Source organism: Ipomoea nil, unplaced genomic scaffold (assembly GCF_001879475.1).
Source record: "Ipomoea nil cultivar Tokyo-kokei standard unplaced genomic scaffold, Asagao_1.1 scaffold0268, whole genome shotgun sequence".
Lineage (NCBI taxonomy): Eukaryota > Viridiplantae > Streptophyta > Magnoliopsida > Solanales > Convolvulaceae > Ipomoea > Ipomoea nil.
Genome location: NW_017616696.1, coordinates 4,576,990 through 4,603,981, shown reverse-complemented (window position 1 = coordinate 4,603,981; position 26,992 = coordinate 4,576,990). Strand labels below are relative to the sequence as shown.

Genomic DNA, 26,992 nt, shown 5'->3' with positions numbered 1-26,992 from the left:
TTAGCTATAGAAATTTTTGTAACGGAATATATACGTAATATGTAACAATTTTGTTATATTTTTGCAAGAAGAATACATAATATAACTGTTTTGAATTAGACATTGTTGAAAACCTCTTTGTAGACGACATTAGTACGTAGTAGTAACAGAAGTTTGTCCATCATCGTCTAGAGCTAAAACCTTTAGGCCATAAGGATGAGTGACTCGGGAAAAAGCCACGTACAATTGACCATGATTAAAGACTGATTTTTTCAATAATAAGCCAACGTGAGTTAGTGTTTGACCCTGACTTTTGTTGATAGTCATTGCATATGCTAGCATCAACGGGAATTGTTTACGCTGGAACTTGAACGGCAATCTCGTATCAGAAGGGGTGAGAGACATTCGTTGTATAAGAACTTTGTTTCCTTGCTGCGTTCCATTAACTATTCTTGCTTCGACAATATGATCCGCCAATCTTGCAACGATGAGGCGTGTACCGTTGTAAAGACCAAGAGAGTGGTCTATGTTTCGCAGTAACATAATAGGTGCACCAACCTTTATTGCCAATGAATGATTAGGAAGTCCATACAATCTCAATCTATTTAAAAATTCAGGAGTGTGTACTTGTGAGAAATTATCACCGTCTATATGATTCTGCCTTACACAAAGAGTCACAGTTTAAATACATTCGACCTTTTGCAGTGTTCATGTCACACATATACTGATTAATTTTATCAACACCATCTAAAGTCGGTGAGATGATCGCTTGTCCTTCTAGGTGCGACTCTTCTAGCATTCTATACTTCTCACAATTACAATGGTTTAATTATTCACATAATTTGTTAACTATTTTTCATTTTCAAGTACATATTGACTTTAATTTGGGGTAACAATTCATTAGATATATTAGTTAATTTCCATATAAAATTTTGTTACCGATTAAGCTTTATTAATTTTTTTACGAATTAATTAATATTCTTTATTAGTTTAGGCGGAAAATTTGAAGAGGATAATTTGTTGTTTATTTATAGTATAGATTGGTGTAAATAATAATTAATAAATTATTATTTTCTTATAAAATTACGCAAAATTTCAAAAGAGTTTTCCCATTTATTACACAAAATTTGTTTCCATTATTCTCACAATTATTATGGTTACTTATTCTTAGAATTTGGTAACCATTTTCCATTTTAAGTACATATTCTGGGATGGCAACGGGGCGAGGCGCGCGGGGAGTATACTCATCATCCCCGTCCCTGCGACCCCGTTCCCCTTCCCATCCCGCCCCCGTTCCCGGTGGGGAATTGAAAATATTCGTCTCCGCAGAGAATTAGGTGGGGACGAGGATTCTCCATTCTCCGTCAATTCCTAGTCAAAATGTTAAATAATTCAAAATTTTAATAATAAAAAATTTAAAATATAAGTCATAGTTTTAAAAATTAAAATACTAACTCTACGTGTGTGTAGTCGAGTTCAGGTGCGGCGGGGTCTTCCCGTGCGGCAGTGCAGCGTCACAAATAGTAACGCAAATATACACCATCAATGTTAGGAAATGCACCACAAAACACACAGAAATTAGGTTCGCATCACCAAAAAACACAACATTAGGTGTGAGTAAAAGCACCCTATAGTATTTGAAAATACACCATTAGGGATGGTGAGTTATATAGTGTATTTTTTTGGTGTATTTTTGTATTTCATTATTGTGTGTTTCCCTTACACTGTTGGTGCCTTTCGTTAACACTGTTGGTGTATTCTGAAACTATGCCACACCCCTGCACGGGAAGACCCCGCCACACCTGAAGCACACAGAGTCAATTATTAATAATCATTTACCATTTCTAAATGTATATGTTTAATTTTTTTAAATTAAAGTTCACGTCTTAACCTGCTTCGATTTGAAATTTGATTTTGCTCGATTTGAAGATAAAAGGTAAAAAAAATCATCAATTTCACTATATAGATCTATACAGTGAAATTGATGATTTTTTATTTTTTATTTTACCTTTTATCTCTTTATTACTTTTTTTTTTTTCGAATTAATTAATATTCTTATTAGCCTAATGTAGCACACAATTAGGCTAATTTTCTGAGTGGATGCGTTGTTGACTCTGTGTGCTTCATTAGGTTGAGAAAGTATTAATAATCATTTTCTTTTTTAATTAGCCTAATTTTCATGTTATTTGTATTCTCAATTAAATATTTTTTTAATACATATCAATTAATTTATACTATAATTATTAATATAATTGTCGTTATATATTTAGAAGAGTTCCATGTCATTTTTAATCAAGTATTAATTATCATTTTTTTTTCAATTGGCCTAATATGCATGTCATTTTTTATTCTCAGACAATAATTTTTTTAATACTATTAATTAGTTAATTAATAATAATAATTTTTTAATATTTCCAATAAGTTTTTAATAACAGATAATTTTTCGAATTTACATATACTATAGTTAATCCATTTCCTTTTTGACATGGTTAATATGAGGATCCTTTTTTCTTAAAATATTATACCACAATTTATACATTTCGTGCTATCTTCAATCTCAGTCAAGTATTTTCCCAATTAACAAATTCTTTTTCCAATTTAGTTATATTATTGTTTGGACGGTCTGACCATTTTCTTTTTCATTTGAGTCAATTTGAGATCATTTTTAATATTTAATCAAGTATTAATAATCATTTCATTTTTCAATTAGTCTAATTTTCATGTCATTTTTATTCTTAGTCAAATATTTTTTTATTACATATCAATTAATTTATATTATAATTATTAATATAATTACCGATATATATTCAATGTCATTTTTAATCAAATATTAATTATCATTTCCTTTTTCAATTGGTATAATTTGCATGCCATTTTTATTCTCAATCAATGATTTTTTTAATACATATTAATTAGTTAATTATTAATAACTTTTACAAAAGTAAAAATTGTTATTAATAATTAACTAATTAATATGTATTAAAAAGAATCATTGACTGAGAATAAAAATGGTATAAAAAGTAGATCAATTTCAAAAGTAAATGATAATTAATACTTGATTAAAAATGGCACAGAATATATTACTGGAAATAATATATATATATATATATATATATATATATATATATATATATATATATATATATTAGTGTAAATAAAAATGCTACAACTATTAGTGTAAATAATATATACTATTAGTGTAAAAATGCTACAACTATTAGTGTAAAAATGCTACAACTATTATATATTATAATACTATCAACTATTAGTGTAAATAAGTTTCATGTGTAAATACGATATGTAACCTTTATGCATTTTAAAGTTTTGTTATGTAATAATAACTATATAGGAAACATTGAGATATTACAATTGAAAAAACACATACTATTATTTTATTGATTTCCAAAAACATACTATCAATTAAATAAGATTTGATATTTAAAATGAATAATTAGCTAAAATAATAAACTTGTAATACACCGTATTAAAATAAAAAATTATTACAAACATCTTAGTAAACTACATTAGTAGTTAAACTACAAAAGAAAATATATATTCTCATTTATCAGTAATTCCGATTACACCAAGACTAATTAATGTATGTATATATTAATTGCGCAAGTTAGGTGTTGCCACATCCTTTACTAACATCCATGTTAATTTGTCCAATGTCTAAACTCATGACTCATCTGTATAATCTTCATCACAATAAAATTAAAAAGAATATGATAGTTGTTAATTCATCCCATGTCTAAACTCATAAATACAATCTTCATCACAATAAAATTAAAAAGAATATTATGATAAAGAATTGGATATGATGCATCTACAATTCAATTTTTATTCATGAAATATTTTCACAAAATAAAAATAAAGTAATTAATAAATATAATATACAAACAACTTGCTATAGTGTTTACCTGAAATAGTTGTGAAATATTACTTTTTTTTTAATAAAACTACCAATACAATATACTTTATTAAATTTATATACTACTTTTTCAATATATGCAATTGCATGTATATTAATAAGAACTAAATATGAAACTTTTGATTTTCATTTACATAATTGTATAGTAATTAACTACTAATGCAAAACAAATTTAAATCATATACATATGAAATATATTCAATTTATGCATATTGTAGAGGAGATTTAAATTCAATTAACTACAATATTTAAAATGAGTAACTACCCTATTTCGATTTGATATTTAAAATGTGTAATTAACTAAAATAATAAACTTTTAATAGAAAGTATTAAAATAAAAAAAATAATTAAAAACATCCAGATTCTTCATTTTGCATTCTTGATTTTTGTATCCACCAAGTCAAGATTCTGTAATACAATCAAAGTTGTCCAAGGGATTACTACCACCTCTAAATTTGAAAAAAGTCATCCTGCAAGTTTACATCTACAATGATTGGCGGTCATGGTTGAAACCCTTCAAGGTTGACAAAAGAGATAGAGACAAACATCCAAACAAAAAATAAAGTTAAAAAACAACATAAAATTAGATTCTAGGATAAAAGATAAATACCTTTTTTCGCCTTCAAAATGGATCAAATAGCGTAGTAATTCTCTATGGTACTACACAACAAAGGAATAATCCTTATTCAGAGAGATTGAACAGTGTTATTAATACATCAACAAACTAAGCCTAAAATTATGCAGGAAAGAAAATACAGTATTAATATGAATATAAATATAAATATGAATCTTAAAAATGGTAGTGAATATAGACATGAAAAAAAAAAAACTAATACACATATATTTACGATCCGCACTCTCATTGAGTTGTCATCCCTACAAACTTCAACCACTGCCCTCTGGCTTGAATTGCTGCAGTCATCTATCACTGAATCTTCTTCCACTAACGCCATAAAAATAACTACTAATTTGATCCAAAGCAATGCCAACTTTAGATTTGCAGAAAAAAAAAATTAAAAAAAAAAACCCAAAACCTTCCGCACCGACAACGTCAAAATTGCTTCCGCAGTGTTGACTCCGCCGGAAATGCCAAAACTTCGCTCTGCCTATTGGCTCGCCTCCTCCGCGTACGCTTTCTCCGCCATGGCACTGCTCCCTTACATCGTCCGTGATTTTGGCGACCGCAACACATCCATTCACGCATCTAAGCCCTCTGAATAAATAGATTGATTTCTAACCATAATAATATTATGCTATTATCACAGTGAGGTAGAATATTAATCTAACCATAATTAAATATTTTCTATATTTTCCTACATTTAAAAAGGAATGTTAGAGGCCAATTGTATGGAATATTCTTCTAGTCTATATTGTTCTAGTATTTTCTATTACCATCAACAATTAAAAGGACTACAATAATATATAATTTCCATAATTATATTACCATAATGTTTGTTATTCTGACGGAATATTCCATACAATTAATTAAAAGGACTACACTAATATATATATATTTTTCATAATTAATTAGTTTATATTACCATAATGTTTGTTATATTCACACGGAATAGTATGAATTATATATAGACTAATTATATATACACAAATATTACAGAAATGCTGCTAAATTTTGGAGGAGGGAGAAATTTGGTTAAGAGAATTTTACTTTTAATTATATATAGATATAAATATATATAAATTAGCAGTTGATTAGTTTTATATAAATTCTGTATAATTTATATATGCATTATGCATAATTTTTGTTATTTATTTTACTTTGGCGTTGTGTTAAAAAGAATATTCCATAATATATGCACTATATGCAGCATGCACATTAATTCACAATGCAAGTTAATTAAAAGAAATAATTCATAATTAATTAGTTTATATTACCATAATATTCTTTTTATAATTAATTAGTCAATATTTATAATCGTAATTTTATATATAATAATATATGCATAGTTATATATAATATATGCACTATGCAGTATGATAGGTATAATTAATTAGTGACCAACGAACGTTGGTGAAGAACATTTCATAATCAATATTATAGGAATATTTCATAATTAATTAGTTTATATTACCATAATATTCTTTCCATAATTAATTAATATATTGATATTACTTAAATGACCCTAAGTTTTGGGGGGAAAACTTGGCTAGGAGGATTTTACTTTTATATATATATAGATATATAGATATAGATATAGATATAGATATAGATTACCAAATATTGTGACAATTACCATAATAATTTCATTAATTATATTACTTATATTAATTATAATATTTGTAATAATCTCTTCCAAAATTTAAATACATTACCATAATAATCACACAAAATAATGAAAGAAAAATTATCAAAATAATTATCTTTAATAAAAATAAGGAAATTATATTAAAAATTAATTATATATTAAGATAAGTATAATTTTTTTCATGCCAATATATTATACATTAAGTATAAAAATATATATGTATATAAATTACCATAATAATTACACCAAAAAAGGTAACAATATATAATTATTAGGTAATAATATTAATAATTAATTATTAAGGTAAGTATAACTTATTTTGTTCTAATAATATTATCCATTATATATATATATATATATATATATATATATATATATATATATATATATATATACACTTTTAATTTTATATTGATAACCATAGTCTATGTATATACTTTAAGAAAATATTCATTATTAAAGATTAAAGATGAGATATAATTTAAAAAGTAAGTTATTTATTAGATTACCTAATATAATTGTCTTACTAATTGATTCAATGCTACTATGTATAATTCATATATTTGAAAACTTTTTAAATCGAAATATCCATTAATTGCCTTAATAATTAAAATAATTCTTAGTCAATCAATATTCAATAGTACTAAAAGTATTATTTGAATTTTTATACATAAGATATAATATTATTAAATCGAAATAATTAAAAATAATGTGTCCATATTACAAAAAATTTTATAATAGTAATTTTTATTGCATAATAGAATTTGACAATTATTAAACATTGTTTATGGTAATTATTGTATGACTTTTAATACTAAAATTATTAGGTAGAATTTTTATAATTAAGGTATAATATTCTTAAGGTAAAATATTGCTTATATATGGTTTACCCGTATTAACCATCACTATATTAAATTAATAAATAATTCTTTTAATATAATATATTATTAAATCTAAACATATGATTAATATTTATTCAATATTATTACGGAAGTATTACAATTATAAATTTTACTCCGTATTAAATTTTAAATGGCTTAGCATATCGAAGCAAACATGGTAAGTCAATAACATTATTTTACATTAGTAAAGTGATTTTATATCAAGGAATGTCAGATGAAGAATAAAATCAAAATAATACTCTATTGAAAAAAAAGTCACAGTACTTAATCATTTTTTTCCTAAAAAAAAAAAAAAAATTAAATGGCAAGAAAAACGTCTTGAAGGGAAAGACAAACTACTCTCTTATTACAAAAAATGTACACTTTAAAAACGGAGAAATTGAATCGAAACAAAGTCCAATGCTTTGATATATTGACAACTAAAAAATGCTTTTAATTTCATTTTGGTTTTTATTGTATTCTTTGTATGGTTCCCTCTATAAGTCTATATATATTTACATATACACATAATTCATCCCTCGATCACAAAACTTTATCATCTTGATGAGCAAGGAACTCTTTTGCTTCCCGATCAATCTTTCTGGATCTGTATCTTCTCCACAAAAAAACGACAAAAAAAGAATATATCAACATTTTTTCTTACGAACCACTTTTGTTGTTTAAAAATCAGAAAATACAAAAGAATAAAAACAAAATAAAACCCAAAAAGAAGAAAAAATTAAAGAAACTAAGATAATGAAAACCTCACCAGTGCAAATCACGCATCAACCTCAACTGTGGAAGATCACAGGATGATTAGCAAAAATCAATAAAATAATTAACCTTAGTTGGGGTTGTGTATGGTTATATAAGGTGTATTTATACACAATGGATGAGATCAAAAGGGTTTAGTATTGAAATTATAAAATGGTAAGAGATCTCAAGAAAGGTAAAATCTTTAATATTATTAAAATGCCATATTTGTCTAAATATTTGATATTACAAAAATGCCTCTAAGTTTTGGGGGGAAAACTTGGATAGGAGGATTTTACTTTTATATATATATATAGATATAGATTTGATTGGGACAATATTTTGATAACTCATGCTACAACACATGAAAACAGAATCATTAGACGTTAGGGTAACCTCAGTCAAATTGATCAAACGATTCACTTGATTTTCCCATCATTCAAAAAAAAAAAATGTTGGAGGTTATTAATTTGTATAGCCTTTTTAAATTAAGAGAATCAGAGAAATCCCTCAATGGCTCAATTCATGGTGTCAATACTGTTGGCTTCCCTCTCTGAGTATTAGGACTCTATGTATCTGAGTCCATTTATGATTCACAATCCCAATCTCCCATGTCTCTTCTTGTATATATACCTAGGATATGTACTCTTATAATTTATCACTATTAATACAATATATTACAATTCTCATCTGGTATCAACTAGTTAGGATTTCTTTCTCATGGCCGACGGATCAGTAAATTCCTCCGAACGGACCGTTTCCAATGCTGCTATCTCATCGGTCACTGCAACCGTGACCACCCTGTCCACCGCCCACCACTTTATCAGTGTTAAACTGACTTATCGGAACTTCTTATTCTGGCGAGCTCAAGTTGTTCCTTTTCTCAACGGACATGATCTAATGGGTTTTATTGATGGATCAAACCCTTGTCCACCGACCATGATCTTGACCGGCGAAGAGAGAGTTTCACCACCGCCGAACCCCGATCGTCCCGTATGGGTTCGCCAAGATCAGGTTCTCCTCTCCATGCTCATGTCCTCATTGTCAGATGAAGTTATGCCCTTGGCGATCGGGCACACACAAGCCGTGCGGTGTAGACTGTCGTTACCTCTACTATCGCCTCATCGTCTCGGTCTCGCTCGTTGAATCTTCTCAGGCAGCTTCAGACTCTTCAGCAGGGTGACGCCTCCGTTGCCGACTATATTGGCCGAGCTCAGGTTCTCAAAGAGGATCTTACTCTCGCTGGCCGGCACGTTCCTCTTGAGGAGCAAAATTTGTACGTCTTTAGGGGCCGGGGTTGATGACCGAGTTCCGGGGTCTTGTGTCTTCTCTCAATGTTCGCGGACAGTCGGTAACCTTGCACGAACTCTCTAACCTCCTTGGTGCAGAGGAATTCGCCGCCGGCAACGGGCCAGGGTCCTCACCAGCTGCTTTCGCCGTACAGAAAACCAGGCAGCAGCAGCGAGGCAAGGGTGGCCAGTCGCGTGGCGGCGGGCATTGAGGATCACTTCAACTTCAACTCCGTTGTGTTCTTGATTAACAACTTTTTGATGACTTCTGACCTTAGATGTATTTTTCTCATTCCTAGCCATTTTCTTGGGATGAAGTTGCATGTCAAGAATAAGAAAATGTCAAAATTATAAAAATTTCAAAATTGTCTTCAAGTCAAAAAGATCATTACCATTCTTTTTTTTTTTTTTGGTTGCAGGATCATGACATTTTCTTGAGTTATGGTCTGCTTCCTTGCATTGTTTGCAATGCTTTACCAACAAACTACGGTTTACATGTGTTGGTTTTATGACTACGGGATAGTTAGTCGTCATGCCAACATTATTGAAAATTGCTCGAAATATTGCCGAAAAAGTGTTTTTTTGCCTTTTTGTGTATTCATTGAGCTTAACCCTTAGGGGGCGTTTGGTTCAGGTCATCTCAGATTACCTAGGTAATCTGAGTCTGGTAATGTTATATTACTTTGTTTGGTTCAAGTTATAAGATTACCTGGTAATGTTATATTACCTGAAAGCTGATGTGGCGGTAATGTTTCAAGGTAATGATTACCCACTTTTTTTTTAGGTAATCTTAGATTACCTTGAATTATTCCAACTTTGCCCTTGTTAACTAATCCTTATATAATAATAATAATAATAATAATAATAATAATAATAATAATAATAATAATAATAATAATAATAATAATAATAATAATGAAATTAATATATGTTTATATAATCAAATATACATGTGTATATTTATATATTTTTTTTTTAATATTTAAGCATTGATATACATGTATACATATAAATAAATACACACACATTATATATATATATATATATATATATATATATATATATATATATATATTAAGGACATTATTGTAAATTGATCCATATAACCTAAAATATAACCTTGAACCAAACAAGGTAATATTATATTACACCATCCAAACCGAATAAACAAGGTAATCTTACATTCCCAACATCTCACATTACCTTCCTGGAGGTAATCTTATTACCTGGGTAATCCAAGATTCCGTGAACCAAACGCCCCCTTAGCTTGCACAGGGCATTAACAACGTATTTATGCATGAAGATCAAGCCCCCGAAAGACAAGAAATCATTCTAAAGTGTACTGGGCAAATTAATCAACAATAAATGCATAGAATTTCTTTCCTAATTAATACGGGATCTTCTCCAATTTTGAGCGAGATCTGCTCTGGATTGCTTTCCATATCCATTAGCATCCTTTTCATGCTGGAAGATGTGACTAATCCTTTATGGATGACAAACCCGTTGTCTCGTCGTTTCTCTTGCCGACTTGCGCTCCGGGTTAGCCCGGTCCCCAGCGAAATGACCTCATCCATTTGTCCAGCTACTTCGCCCGGTCGCTTACTTGACTCCTCTATTTAGCCATCTGCTTAACTCCACCACTTGGCCATCCGCCTAACTCCTCCTTTCGGCCACCGCCTGACTCCTCCATTGGGCTATCCACATGGTTCCTCTATTCGGCCATATGTTTGACTCCACCACTCAGCGATTCGCCTACCAACTGTCTAACTCCTCCGTTCGGTCATCCGCCAGACTCCTCCACTTGACCAACCGTCTAACTCCTCCACTCTGCCATCCGCTTGACTCCTCCCTTCTGCCATCAGCTTGACTCCTCCCTTCAGCCACTCGCCTGATTCCTCCATTCGGCTATCCGCCTAACTCCTCCATTTGTCCATCACCTAACTCCTCCCCTCAGCCATTCATCTTATTTCTCCACTCGACCATTCATCCCTCTTATGGCTTACTCGTCCGACCCCCGTCCATCCACCTGATTCCTCCTTCAACCAACCTCTCACCTTCCTTCTTCCTCAGCTAGCCGCCTAGCTGCCATTCTGCCACATCCGGCCAATAAGAAGTAAGAAAAAAAATGAGGGTCAAAGTATGAGGTCATGTCCTCTCCTTGTACTATACTGTTTTGTTCAATTTAATCCTTCTACTTTAATTTTCTTCAATTTAATTCACTTCTTCCACGTAATCATACTTACATGTCAAACTCATAAATTATTTTATAAATATTTAAAATTAATTATTTTTACCACCAATATATTACATTAATATATAGTACAAAATAAGTACATAAATGCATGCTCACATAAAGATTTGAACACTTAACCTCTTTCATAGAAAAAACACTAACTACCACTTCACCCCTATCTTATCTTACTAATTCACTGTAAAGAATGTTATTAATAGACAATTGATAATGACGAAAAATTTGTACTATTTTAATTTATTATGGTCTATAATATTTTAATAATGGACATTTTTATATTTTGTATTAAAATACTTACTACTTATTAGTTTATCAAAAAAAATATTAATATTAATATTACAAAAAATATGCATTGCAAATGTTAAACTTAATTTATTTGAATAAATTAAGTCACGTGTATTTTAATATAAGTTTAAAAATTTTATTTGTTAAAAAATCTGAATAAATTAAAATATTAAAATTTAAACTTCATTTTTATTTTTTTTATCAATATAGATTAAATTAATTTACACCAATATATTATTTTTCGTATTAAACTTCTTAATACAATCAAAATTTTCTACAAATCTCATTTATAATGGTATTTTTTTTATATAAATTGGAGGGGGATACCCAAAGAGAATACAACTAAGAGTTAGGCGCAGAAACCATTTGCCAGCTGGGTAATCCAGCTATGTCATTGTCTATGATACCTAAGATATAGTCGGGGGGTTCCCATAGAACATGTAAGCCAGGGGGAAAAAAGGCTGAAGATTTTGCAAGAGCGTCTGCCACTTGGTTTTGGTCGCGATAGATTGGTTCTACTTGCCATGTCTCCAAATTTCTAAGTTCTTTCCTGCAGGCTTCCAAGATGTTGTGTGTCGCTATTCTGGGTCTGCTCGGGCTATTTATAAACCTTGCGGTTTCCTCTGAATCAGTCTCGAAAATTGCTTTTCTTATTCCCATTGACGTTAGCAGTTGTACTCCCTTTAGAAGCGCCCACGCCTCGACTTCAGTAGGGGAACAATTTCCAATACTATACGTAAAGGCCCCTCATCCATTCACCTGAGCTATTTCTGACCACACCCCCGCAGCTAGTTTTGTCTGTGGCAGGGTTGACGGAGCCATCGACGTTGACCTTGGCAAAGTCTTGTGGGGGTTTCGCCCAGCAAAGATGTTTCCATAGTGGCTGGTCTGGGTGTGGTTTGGCACCTTTGGATCTTCCAAATGCTTTGATGGTATCTTCCAGCTGCGACTTGATCCAAACGATCTTGCTATTTAGCTGCCTCCTAGCACTATTGAATACCGTCTCATTCATCCATCTCCAAATCCACCATATCGTAATTGCAAATAACGCACTATCATCATGAGGATGACTACCACCCCTTTTGCCCGTTATTCCTTGCTCCAACCATCTTTCAAAGGGAACAGAGAGGCTTGCTGCATGTAACGACGGCATCATGGTGCTCCAGATAGCATTTGCTTCTGGGCATGACCTTAACACATGATCCATATCCTCAACTATATCTCGACAAAGCCAGCATTTGTCATCTACTGATAACTTCCTCTTAACCCTTGCACTATTGGTCATAATTTTCCCATGCGCTACGAGCCATATGAACGTAGGAATCCGGTTCGGGACCCTCAGTTTCCAAATATTACTCCACTTAGCGTCCTTTACTTGGTTTACTTTTCCTGTTGCTACCCCATAGGCGGAGCTAACAGAGAAGAGGCCTGAATTTTCATTACTCCAGCTGATATAATCTTGCGCCTCTTGGTCTTCGCTTAAGATGGTGGCAGCTATCCTACCAAGTATCTCTGCCGGTAAAGCATTGTCAAACTGGTTCCAGCGCCATCCGAGGTCCACGTCCCAGTAGCTAGACACGTTTCTACTCAGTTCGGAGGCTGGAATATCATCAGTCGCCATTTCGATTAAAGGTCTATCATGAACCCACTTCTTAGTCCAGAACAGTGTGTTTAATCCATTCCTGACTTGCTTCTATATACCCCTTTGTAGAATAGGTAGGGCTTTGAGTATTCCTTTCCAAGCGTTAGATTGGTTGGGTTTATGTTTCCAGTTCCAGTAATCCGGGGAGGCCGCATATTTAGCTCTGAATACTTTGATCCATAGGCTGTCCTCCTCTTGTATCAACCTCCAACCAAGCTTGGCGAGGAACGCCAGGTTCATCTGGTCTAAATCGCGAATGCCCAGGACCCCACAGTTTCTGCTCTTCGTTATTACATCCCAACTGAAGAGATGGCAACGCCTTTCCCCCTCCTTACTGCCCCAAATAAAACTCCTAATAAGTTTCTCAATGGTGTCAATCACTCCTGCCGGCATAAGCATAGTTTGCATTGAGTAGAAGGGGATTGAGGACAAGACTGACTGCGCCAGAGCCACTCTGCCGGCCAGGGAGAGCGTTTTGGACTTCCAACCAGCCAGACGGGACCGAATTTTTTCCAAAACGCCGGCAACGTTTCAGCTTTGAGTCTTCCATGAATAGAAGGAATCCCCAGGTACGAACCCATGTTGGTTACAATTGGGAAACCTGCTGCCGCAGCTACTCTTCGTTGTTGGTCTTCCACCATATTTTTAGAGAAGAACATACTGGATTTCTGGCGGCTGACTGTTTGACCTAAGCATAAGCAGAAGGTTTCAAGACATCGTTTCATCTCCATGGCCTGCAGCTCCGTGGCTTCACCAAAAAGCACTAGGTCATCTGCAAAAAAGATATGGGAAATATAAGGGCCTTGCCTGGATAATCTAATACCTTTCCAGTTACCATTGTTAATAGAAGATTGGATAATGTAGCTTAGCCTTTCTACGCATAATACAAAAATGAGAGGTCAAATAGAATCTCCCTGGCGGATTCCTCTCTTTGGTTTAAACCATTCGGTTTTCTGACCCTCCCATACGACTGCAAGTTTGGGAGATGATATACACTCCATGATTCGGTTCACCCATTTGCTGTTGAAACCGATGTCCTGCAACGTGTCCTCAATAAAGCCCCATGAGAGTTTGTCGTAGGCTTTCTCCAGGTCTATCTTCATCATCATCCACCCGCCCTTTCCTTTTTTGCTCTTCATAGAGTTTAGGACTTCCTGAAAAATGAGGATGTTATCTTATAATTGCCTGCCCGGGATGAAGCTGGTTTGATGAGACCCGACCAATTTTGTTGAGATACTCTTCAGTCTAGTTACCATAATCTTGGTAAGCAACTTATATGAAATATTGCACAAACTAATCGGGTGAAACTGTTTGACATTCTTTGGGTCGGGAGTTTTAGGAATGAGTGTTATTAAAGTATCGTTGCAATCGTCCGGCAGTACCCCGTCCTCGAAGAACTTACTAACAAAGCGCAGCAAGCTTTCACCCACAATTTCCCACGTTTTTTGGTAGAAGCTGGCCGAGTATCCGTCAGGTCCGGGAGCTTTGCAAGGCGCCATGTCAAAAAGATTCTTCCTAACCTCATCAAACGTGATGGGCACATCTAACTTCCTCCAGTCTGAGCTGCTGATAGGGGAAAGGAGCCATGTTGTAGACGTTGACTACCTCTTCCTGATTCTTCCGAGAAAAGCTTAATGAAGTAGCTACGAACGTGGTCTGCCAACCTCTCATTTCCTGCAATAATCTGTCCATCCTCGTCTAACAGACTAGGGACTCTCAAGCTGTTTCTTTTAACCGCAGTTGCTGTGTGGTAAAAGCGTGTATTCCTATCTCCGGAGGTTATCCATTCTTCTCTGGAGCGTTGGAACCAGATTAGTTCCTCCTGGTAGAGGGTTTCATCAAGTTCCGATCGAAGTTTCCTGTCCAATCTAATTAGATTTGTCCTTGCATTCTGGTTGATTATTCGTTGGACTCCTTCTATTCTTGCTACCAACCTTTTTTTCCTTTGGAACACATTACCAAAGGTGTCCTTGTTCCATCTGATTAACTCCTCGGCTAGTTTCTTCTTATTTGTGTCTAAGTCGAGGTCCTTTTTCCAGATTCTATCTACCACTGCTTGGAAGGTCTTGTGGGTCGTCCATGCCACATTGAATCTGAATACTTGTGGTATTCTGACTTCCGGAGTCTTCAAGGTGTTCACCAAGAGTGGAGAGTGGTTTGATCCCACAATTGGCAGGTGATGTACACTAGCATTGGGGAATTGAAGTTTCCAGTTGACATCGCAAAGAACCCTATCCAAGCGTGATCCTTTAAAGGAATCTGAATTCAGACCTCTCATCCATGTATATTTGGAGCCTGTATATCCTAGGTCCAATAACCCTTCCCTGAAAATCCATTCGTTGAAGTCGGCACACCTTCCCAAGGCAAAGCCTTCCATATTACTAACCTCTTCCCTAGATGATACCGAGTTAAAATCACCCACTGCTACCCAGGATTGCCCTAATTCATGGGTGCTGCCAGTGAGATCGGAGAATAGTTGACGTCTGAGAGATTGATTTGGACTGCCATATACCACGGACAAGATCCATGGCTCCCTGCCTCTTTCAATCACTTGTGCCGTGATGAACTGAGGATGAGTGAGAGTGACTCTAATGTCGACTGAGCCTTTCCATAAGATCCAAATGCCTCCAGAGTATCCCACTACTTCGACCCTGATCCATTCATCGAAACCAAAACTCGAACATATCATATTAGCTTGGTTACCCGATACTTTGGGTTCCAAAAGACAAACAAAAGAAGGACAATGACAACGCATAAGGTATTTTAGGGTGCGCTTGAACGATTTAGATGTCGCACCCTGACAATTCCAGACAATAAAGATCATTGGGGAGGAATAGGGGCAACCAGCGCACACTGGCTTTGCCTATTCAAGGTCTCAGGGTCAACATGACCAGATTCTTCACACAAAGCATCTCCCTGGGGTTCTCCTACCCTAGCGTGTCCACGCATGAGGTCAGGAGGCTCATGATTGTAGCCCCTCTCAACCCCGATCATGGGGTCTGGGCGGTCATGCCTATGGTCCTTCTCCAGCATACTTAAAGGGTCAGGGGGTTCATGTTCATGGTTCTTATCTAGATCATTCATGTGAAGAAAACCCAAGTGTTCCTCACTATGGTGGACAACTCTGGTTGTAATGTTGCGTCCTCCATTCGAGCCATGAACCACTGTATGCTCTAATTCAGCTGCTGCTCTATTAGGAATGCCTCCTCTTCCGCCTCGTCCCCGGTAGCTTCCTCGACTTAACATCTAGGGCTGGTTTGGGGGTCCGCTTTGTTCAATTGCTCTTCTTTCATCATCAGCTGCTACCGGTTCCCTTTGAGGGCGGCGACTCCGATAATTTGTCCGGATCTGTTGAAGATCACCACTGGGTTGATGAGAATTAGCTGGAAACGGATGCGGGTTGTGACCATGGCCATCCAATCCTTCGCCTAGGTCGTACAGAGCCGCGAATCTGGACTGGTCATTTAGATCCTTACACGCTTGATCCGCACTTGCTGGGTCCGGCTGCTGATTGTCTCTGGGCAGGACATTAGATTGCCTGTTGTTGTTGCTGCCAGTTCTTCGTCTATCTCTACGTGTGACTAGCATCCATGCCCCGTATTTCTCCGTGGGCATGGTGTTGTTTCCTGTGGTGGTCAAAGTTGAGCCACCATTCTGGTCTTGCGTCGAATTTCCTTCGTTCCCGATGCAATTCTCTTGTCTATGGCCATAGACTCCGCACTTGAAACATACCAAGTAGATACCCTCATACTCTACTGGCCACTCAACATCCTCCAGGACAAACCGTGATAGCAGGGGTTTCGTGATGTCCATTTCGACGCAGACTCTTGCAAACTTACCTTTGGATGCAAGGCTAGTGGTTACATCAATCTTTATGGGCCGCCCGATAGACCTTCTGATCTTCTTGAGGAATTTCTCATCAAAGTATTCAATTGGAAGGGACGGGAATCTGATCCAAGCAAGAAGTTTCTCCATCTTGTCGCTTCTTGTGTCAAAATTCGGACGCCATTCTTGAACAGTCAAGTAGTGGTCAAAGACCATCCATGGACCTCCGTACTTGGCTGACTCATAATCCTTCAAAGATTCAAATTTGGCTAGAAAAAAGTCGTGGTTTAGCGCTATTAAATCGAACGGGGACTCCGCTCGCCACATGCATTGGAGTCTCTGGTACAGATAGGGATAACTCACCGTTCTTCCAAGAAGACGAATGATGAGCGATTGACGCCATGGCCGTCTCAAACGCTCTTTCTCTTCCTTGCTGACTTGGATAACTGGGTACCCGTTCCTTGTTTCAACTTCTTCCATTTCATCGTCAGAGGTTTCCTCTTCCTCTGCCAGTTGCTTGCCCTCTCGCTGGGTCCAAGCTTGATTGGGTGTCACCGCCGGCGTTTTCCACTGGCCGGAGTCTGGGGTGTTGGAGCCTTCTGCATTTTCCGGGTGGCGTTCACCCCGCCGTGGGTTAGATGATTCTTCTAGCGATTCGCGCCCTCTTTTGGTCTTCTTGGTGCTTCTTTCGAGGAGATCTTGATCTTCGGGTGACCTATCAGTCACCGCCGGGGGGGAAGAAATCGAGAAAGAACCAGATGCCATCGAGACTATTGATTAAAAACTAAAAATTACAAAATAATATCTATTCTATAATGGTATTTAATCATTCTTTACAATGAAATAACAAGATAAGAGTGCGGTAAAGTGGTTGTGAGTGCATTCTCTTCTTGAGTGTTCAAATCTAAATGTGAGTGTATATATGTATTTATTTTGAATATATTAATGTAATATATTGGTGACAAAAATAATTAAATTTAAATATTTATATAAAATAATAAATGAGTTGACATGTAAGTATGATGATATGGTAAAGATGGTGTCAGCATCACATCATCTATTGTCCTTGATTGTTTCACTTTTTAAAGTACATGGATTAAATTGAACAAAATTAAGATAGAAAAACTAAATTGAACAAAACACTATAGTATAGGGACCTTATAGGTACTTTGACAGATTTTGAGTGATTAATGAAAGCCATTTAAACAATTTGTGAATAAATGACTAAAAATCGTCATACCACAATAATACTAAGACCAATAAAGATATTTTTAAGAAAAAAAAATTACCATCATGTTTAACGTTATTTAAACAAATTTATTAATCTTCCAAAAAAAAAACAAATTTATTAACAAAGATTTAAAAAATAGTACAATTATATTAAGACGACTAGACGAGAACCTGAATGGTGTGGTTGAGTGGAATGGATTCATCCATCTTTAACTTTGGGAATGGAACAGTCTTAAATCTCCAGTTCAGCTGCCCCACCAAAAAGAGGTGCCTACAATCCAGCGAAGGGATTACTCCAGGCCAGTTATCCCCCCAAAAGAGGTGCCTACAATCAAGCGAATAGATTGGTCATTATGTCCGACGACTGTCCCACCCAAAAGATGTGCCTACAATCTAGCGAAGGGATTAGTCCAGGCCAACTGTCCCACCCAAAAGAGATGCGTCGGATGGAAACCCTAGGTATACCCCTGCGAAGGGATTAGTCCAGGCCAGTTGTCCCACCCAAAAGATGTGCCTATAATCCAACGAGTAGATTGGTCATTATGTCTTACGGTTGTCCCACCAAAAAGATGTGCGTTGGATTAGTCTAGACCAACTGTGCCACTCAAAAGAAGTAGTCTAGACCAACTGTGCCACCCAAAAGAAGTAGATAGAAACCCTGGATATACCCGAAAAGACCACTAGACGAGAATGCTCTGAAAACAAAAATAACTAAAAATAAAATGACACCTCTAAATCCTACCAAAAAATGAAATTAATTCAAAAGTCAAAAATAAATACCCTAGAAATTTCATACAATTCACACGTCTCAACCTACCAACAAAAAGTGATTTTTGACCAAACGGACACCAACCCATCAAAAGTGATTATACCTACCCACGTGATCGAGTTCGAAACCGGTGGTGTACCAGACGGGCCGAACGAGTACCTACAGTGAATAAAAAAAAAAAAAATCTTTTCCAGTCCAGGGATCAAATCAAATAATGCTATACATTAGCAATACGATGATCTTACAGAAACGAATATGCAGACACTTGAGACTGACAATGGAAACTGGATAGAACATAACAAGGAAATCAGCAGTAAAAACACAAATTTAAGAAGCAAAGGTATTAAGAAAACTCGATAAAACCAGTCACTTAATCCATAAACGTCAATTTGACTAGCAAACATTATTCGACCAACCGGTGTGAACAGTGCTTTGGAAGATAGACATAAAAACTAAACAGCTCCCTGCAATAATAAACATTGTCTCGACAAAACATACTGCAGTTCCTCTTACTCAAAACCAGAAAATGAAACAAAAATACAAAACCTTGCTTAGTATTTGTAGTCCTTCACATGAAGGCTCTCGGATGCAGCAGCACTGAGGTTAGAAGAACCTGCATATGTACCAAGAGTTGCCTCAGAGTTGGCTTTGCACCTTTCCAGGAAGTTAGCCTGAGCATTTTTGACATTTTCCTCTTTTCCACCCCAAATCTTGAGGGTGCTAGCCTGAAGAGCACGTCCAAAGGAGAAAGAGAGGTTCCATGGCTTCTTTGTCTTCAGCTTGTTCATTGCATTAAGGTTGACGGTAGCCTCCTCCTCACTCTGCCCACCAGACAAGAACACCACAGCAGGTACAGCTGCAGGCATGGTGCGCTGCAGGGCACGGACGGTGTACTCAGCAATCACCTCTGGTGCAACCTTGGCACACTCAGAACCGGGAGTGACCATGTTGGGCTTCAACAAGGTACCCTCAAGAAGGACATGGTGGTCGTTGAGGGCCTTGTAGCAAGCAGCAAGAACACGCTCGGTTACATCAGCACATTTGTCAATGTCATGAGGTCCATCAACAAGAATCTCGGGCTCAACAATGGGCACAAGACCATTCTGCTGGCAGATGATAGCATAACGAGCAAGACCATTGGCATTCTCATTGATGGCAAGCTGAGATGGCTCAGTCGCTCCGATCTTGAGCACAGCACGCCATTTAGCAAACCTAGCACCAGCCTCGTAGTACTTCTTGCAGCGCTCAGCCAGGCCATCAAGACCCTGGGTGGTTGTCTCACCGTTGGTTCCAGGAAGCTCAACAACACCCTTGTCAACCTTGATTCCGGGAAGCACTCCACCCTCCTTCATGACTTCAACAAACGGCTTGCCTGCAAATTAAAATGAGAGAATGAATACATCATTTTTACATAAATAGACAAGGAAAACCACAGAAACCTTCTATTGCAATCAATAAGCAATGTCATGTCAATAAATACGAGAACACACACCAGAAGCAGTCTTCTGGTAAAGAGTTTCCTCGAACAAGATAACTCCACTGAGGTACTGGAGTGCACCAGGGGTAGTGAAAAGCAGCTCACGGAGAGCCCTCCTGTTTGACTCAACATTCTCAACATTGATGCTAGCAAAACGCTTGCCAATTGTGCCAGTTGATTCATCAGCAGCAAGAATACCCTTTCCAGGGGTACCAATATAAGCGGCATTGGCAATGAGCTCATCTGCAGATATTCAAAGATGCACACAAATGATTCAACAACCAAACAGCATAAACAAATTACAAAGACAAAACTACATCGAAGATAAAAGGCAGCAAACAACAAACAAAGACTACACAACGCTCACAAGTTTCATTAGCTTAGTCAACTCTAAAAACAATAATCCAAATCAAAGCACAAAGTAAACTCCAATGAAATTATTTAGATCTTAATCCACCTTAAGCTGGATTAATTTTCATATTTAGAGATCAAATATTTGCAACTTGGGGGGACCGCAACTTAGATCAAATATATTACAATAATAGTATTTACAAAATCAGAAACAAAAACAATATTTCTCATCTCGTTATAGTGGAAATAATTGACAACAAACAAATAATAAGTACAAGAACATCAGATCTATATATACTCTATAAACTATTACACCAAAACTTAAAAGACCTCACGTCAACAAAACTACTGACACCTTAGATCTAAAACAGCACTATAGAACAAGCTTCTCATAATTTCATTTCATAGTGGTTAATACGATAATCACATAAGTTCAGATCAGCGAGCATATAAGCAACATCATACTCAACAACAGAAATGAAACCTTTCAAAAAGAAAGAGATCTGCACGGATTCAAATGGAAACAAACAGATCCAGATAACGAAGAATTAAGATTTCATATCGTTTAAACATATAACATCGCGAGATGAAAACATGAAGGAAAATAAACAAAAAAACAAGGATATATGGAATCTAAAGTAGGAATTTACCGGCGTATTTTCCTCTGTAGCACGACATGGCTGCTGTTTTGTGTAGAATACTAGAGAGATCGAAGGCGAGTTGAAAGAGAGGTTGGTGAGTAGCGTAAGGACTCTGGGAGTCAGTAGGTTTTATACTTAAAGAATCCAAGCACACATCGTTTTTATCGGCAATTTTCGGCCCATTACAGGTAGCCGGTCAATAAGGGGAGCGGATTCCTATTGCTTTTGACTCTTCTACCCTCTCCACAAATACTCCGTAATACTAAGGGGACGTTTGGTTCAGGTTATATAAGATAATCAAAATTATATTTGTTTGGTAATATAAGATTTCCATGTTTGGTTCAGATTATGTAACTTTTTTAAGAAATGTCAGATTACCTCTGCATTAAGCTTTTAGCTATTGGAAGAGAATATGAGATACCCTCCAATTTCTTAGGTAATTTCACATTCTCTTGTTTTATTACTAATTTTGGATTTTGTATTTTTTTAATCAATTTATCTTATTACCGTTGTCTTATTTACATATTTTAATTTTAGACCAAACACAGAAATTTAATATTTCCAATAATCTAACTTTATCAGCAATCTAACATTTTCTAAAGTAATTTAACATTCCGTGAACCAAACGCTCCTAATAGAATAATCCGAAATAGTAGTAACTTAGAGGAAGGGAAAGGGCAAAAATGTAAAGAGAGAGTGGGTAGGAGAAGTCAAAACAAGGGAAAGTAGACAATTGGGGCTGCTGCTGAATGGCAAGGAAAATGTGAAATGTCATCAACTTTATGGTTCGAGAAAGGGTGGAATGGTAAACTAAAACTAAGTGCGTCCTTAAAACGAAGGCGTGTTTGCTTTTGAGGCGCATTAGACAATTATTACTAATAATTTTAATTTATTAATTAAAAATCTCTATCTCTAAACGTCACATGGCAAGCAATTATCGAAACCTAACGCCGTGCGTGATTCGCACACAGCCTTGCGTAGGAATCCACGTTCGACTCGTGACTCGTGACGAGTCGTGATTAGAGCCGTTAACAAACTCTTATTAATTTGTATAATCGTATAGAATACGGAATGTCAAACTATATACCAGTATACCACAAACGTCCAAGCATTTACGACATTTTTTCTTATAATCAAATAAATATATACTTTTAAATATTAGAATTGTATATAATTTCTTTTTTAATTTTATTATCTATCTATATATATATATATATATATATATATATATATATATATATATATATATATATATATATATAATTTATTGATGCATCGGTAATTCGATAATTATTTTGCTCAAATTCAAGTAAGAATAACATCAGAAAACATAATCGATCCAATTCATTTTATCAATTGCACTATATAATATTCGTTGTTTTAATTTATAATTGTATATCATTCCAAATATTTTAAAATATTATAACAAATTCATTTTGTGCAACGCATGAGTGAAAATACTAGTTTTTTTAATTATCACTAAAATAAATATTTGCAAATTTGTAATAACGCTAATCTAAATACTTATTCTAAAAGCGATAGTTTAAATACATACTATTTTTAATTTATATATATATATATATATATATATATATATATATATATATATATATATATATATATATATATATAATATTTTATGCAATTTAAATATTAATTTTTATTACATTTTATTTTAATTTATTGGAGAATTTTGTAAAAATTAAGTTAAACATTTCAAATTCGAATATTCGAGTCGAATCGCATCGAATACTGAGATATTTAACTCGATTCGATTCATTTACACCCCCATGTGTAATTACAAGGAATGAATTGTGTACCCTTAGGGTTGGAGTTCAACCTTTTGGAAGAAGGAATGAATTGTATAATAACAAGACAATGTTGAAGATGAATATGTCCTAACAAGACAAAATGATCTGTTTATATACTAAAAACCACCCCGCAAAAGAGGGCGGGAGGTTACAACTATTTTGGACCGCAACACGCGCTGCAATGTTGCATGGACCGCGTCAAATGAAGACCCAGCACCCAGTGGCGGGAGGTTACAACTATTTTGGACCGCAACACGCGCTGCAATGCCCGGCACCCGGCCGAGCACCGTGCTCGGCCTGGGCGCGGAGCTGGCTGGGCTCGGCCCTGCCTGGGTCCGGTTCCGGGGCTCTTCCGCAATTTGAGTCGATTTCCTCCGGATATCAAAGCACCTTATATCAAGGGCACTATATATCAAGGATTGCAATTCTCTCAATTGCAAAGCTGATGGCCTAACATTACTCAGAACAGTGAAACCCCGAAACTGTGGAGTTGATTCTAGGAAACTGACTTGTTATGTGCCCCCAAAGGCAAAATCAAGGGCACTAGCTTCTACACGAAAACAGAGCTAGAGGTTGAAGGAGTGGAAAAAACCATCAAAGAAACTCCCCAACTCCTCCACCTTCACCGTGGGTGTTGTTAATAGAGGCATCAGCTTTCAATTTATAAAAACCAGAATGAGGATCTTATGGCAAAAGGATTAATAACAAATGAGTTCATTGGAAAATGGCAATACTATATCCCATTCTACTCCTTCTTTTGGCCATTTTATACAACAAAATTCATCTATATGTGACTGCAAATACATTTTGAATGCATCCTAACTGAAAACCCATCATCATAAACTTATTGATTTCAATATCCATTAACAAATAAACCACCCATCATCCCAAGCTTATTGAATTCAAATCCATACAAATAAACCAATGGGTGGTGCAAATGACCAGAATTTGTTTCTTTTACCAGATAAGACACCCCTGTCAAAAATATAACATACACAAGTTTCTTTTAGCAGATAAGACACCTCTGTCAAAAATACAACATAAAACACAACATTTACATAGCATCACCAACTAAAACATAAACACTTCTAGCTTATCTCATTATGAGTTATGACCATTGGTCAAGCATCCCAAAATTCTAAAACATAAACACTTCCAGCTTTTTCTCATTATGCCGCCATTGGTCAAGCATCCCAAATTCAAACCCAATAGAAGAATAAATATAGAATCCCAGAAGGCCAATAAAGAATAAGCATAATATCATAAGTTCACTTCCAAAAATAGGAAGTAGCATCTTGTTTAATGATTAAATCCAGTTGGTAATCTTCAAGACCACACAAGGAACATAGGACTGATAAAGAGCTTTTAAAATTCTTAACAATATAGATGAGATGCCAGCAGCAAAATGCATATGCAGTTGTATATGAGAAATGAGTAAAAGAAGAAAACCATTATCACATATATCATCATTATTGGAAGTTGCCAAGCTGTGATGTTGAATCATATAATCCCAGATAATAAGCTAAACATATAGTCCCAAATAACAAGCTAAATTGTGTTGGATCTACAGGTGACCATCAAATAGACATAAAATGCATAAGCAAATCCACTAAGGTATTAATGACAAGAAATAACAATAATGAGAATGGTGTGGCAAGTTAAACTTCAATTGGACATCTAATAGGCCAATTTTCTAACTTCAGACAAATCCTCAATTTCATGAACAACTCGTAATGATCCATCCACAACAATCTGTAAACACTGACTTCAACAAAACAATAAAAAGACATGAATATCAATTGCTTATGGGAAAAAAACTCAATTTTTTACTACTAATACAAATAATTTCACTATTGCGGAAAGTTTCAAAATCTATAGAGTGATCAAGCATTAAAATTTTATTCACAGCTAACCAACCTTGAAATATATGAGATTGGCCTGATATTAAGGTGCATATCAGTAAAATGGCTTGCCTTTCATAAAGCATATTGTGAAGCCTTGGAAGCCATATTAGAAACATGGGCCTGCATCTGAGCAGCTCTAACTTTTGAGGCTGTAGCCCGATGAAAGAACTGTTCGCGAGACAACAGCCTCACATTCCTCAAGTACTGATCAAATGGTATTGCACCATCCTGTGCAGCCTTGTCCAATGAATAAATGGCGTCCTCTATAGCCAAATCCGAGGCAGAGCAATCGAGCATCTGTTTAGAAAGAACATCAAAAGGCTCAAAAGCCTCATTAACATCCACAACCCCTAACTTGTTCAATTTAGCTTCATTGTCCTTGAGCCACCCCTCCAGTAAATCGGTGTTCATCAAAACCATCTGCAACTGCTGCTCCAATCCCTCTTTCTCATCCTGCATTTCCTTCAGACCTCTGTTCAACTGCTCCTCTCGCTGCCTCAATGCAGCTTGGGCATTGAACATGCCTTCCATTTCTGCCTCCCTGGCCTTCCTCAACCCTGCTATATCACTATGCAAGTTCTCCACTAGCTTATTAATGGCGTTCCGCTTAAAAACTTCAGACGGCTCATCCATTACCCTCCCTGAACCACCGCCACTTCCATATGGAGACTGCGGAAATACACGGGGAGGTATGGCAGGCCGGACCGCCGGGGCAGGGCTTGTCAAATGAGATCCAATTGACGCAAAATTCGCACTTGTAGAAGGACTGGGGGTGGGGCTAGGGCTAGGGCTAGGGTTAGGGTTTGGATTGGGTCTGCGCTGGGAATACAGAGGGGGATCGCGGCTAAAATAATGGCATAAATTGCGACCTAATTCAACAAGATTAGAACTAGGGTACAGCCAATTCTGAAGATACGGGATGGCAACGACGCCGGAAGGGTTGACGAAAGGATGAGCCCGCTTGATGATCATGTCGCGAGTAGGATTCACGAAGACCAGAGGCGGGTGTTGAGGGTAGGACTCCATGAGCCAGATGATAATGGGGATATTATACGTCACACCCTGGAACAGCATAGGGACGGTACCGTCGACCTGGAGGAGATTGACAGTACGGCCATCGTTGTGGGTGAAGGTGCCGGTCTTGGGCTGGAGAGAAGGGTAGGCTTCGATGAGGGCGAGGATGTGTTGGCGGATCATCCACTTGAGCTCCTCGGAGTAGGGAAGAGCCGCCGGGCCTCGCTGGGAGAGAACGCTGCTCAGGAATTGCTGGGTGTATTGGATACTGGGCGGGTGGGTCGGCGGTGGAACCATCGTGATCGATCGGAGAAGAGGAGAAGCGCGATGGATCTTGGTGATGATGTGCTCGATCAAAGTTCCCTGAGAGAGGGGAAAGAATCGGAGGTCGCTTAGCGAGATAGATTTCCGCGTAACTGCGTCTCTAGTAAGGAAAGCTGGGAGACAAATCTGGGAAATTTACGGCATCGCTGACGGGTTTGGGGTTTTTGGCTACGTTAATGAATAAAAATCTAGTATATTCTACTATATATATTAATATAAGAGTCCAAGAGATTTAGATCGGTTAAAAAAATAACAGTCAAATATTTTTAATTAAATGAATGGTTTAAATTGATTCGATTTTAATTTTTCTTAATTTTCTAATTTATTCATATGATTATCCGTTAATTTTTCTGTTAGATATTTTCTTTTTT

General features: G+C 36.0%; 2 protein-coding genes across 2 annotated transcripts; both read right to left on the bottom strand.

Moving 5' to 3' along the window:
* Positions 1-19,425: 19,425 nt before the first annotated feature.
* LOC109149463 (fructose-bisphosphate aldolase 6, cytosolic) lies at positions 19,426-21,700 on the bottom strand. The gene is made up of 3 exons (XM_019297245.1): positions 21,578-21,700; positions 20,592-20,819; positions 19,426-20,471 (listed from the first exon to the last, which is right to left on the bottom strand). The coding sequence occupies exons 1-3, from the start codon at positions 21,603-21,605 to the stop codon at positions 19,651-19,653; spliced, it is 1,077 nt and encodes a 358-aa protein (XP_019152790.1). The 5' UTR covers positions 21,606-21,700; the 3' UTR covers positions 19,426-19,650.
* Positions 21,701-25,162: 3,462 nt separating this feature from the next.
* Positions 25,163-26,797, bottom strand: LOC109149454 (protein ELC-like). The gene has a single exon (XM_019297233.1). It carries the CDS (start codon positions 26,592-26,594, stop codon positions 25,356-25,358), a length of 1,239 nt encoding a protein of 412 aa, XP_019152778.1. The 5' UTR covers positions 26,595-26,797; the 3' UTR covers positions 25,163-25,355.
* Between the last annotated feature and the right edge of the window lie 195 nt (positions 26,798-26,992).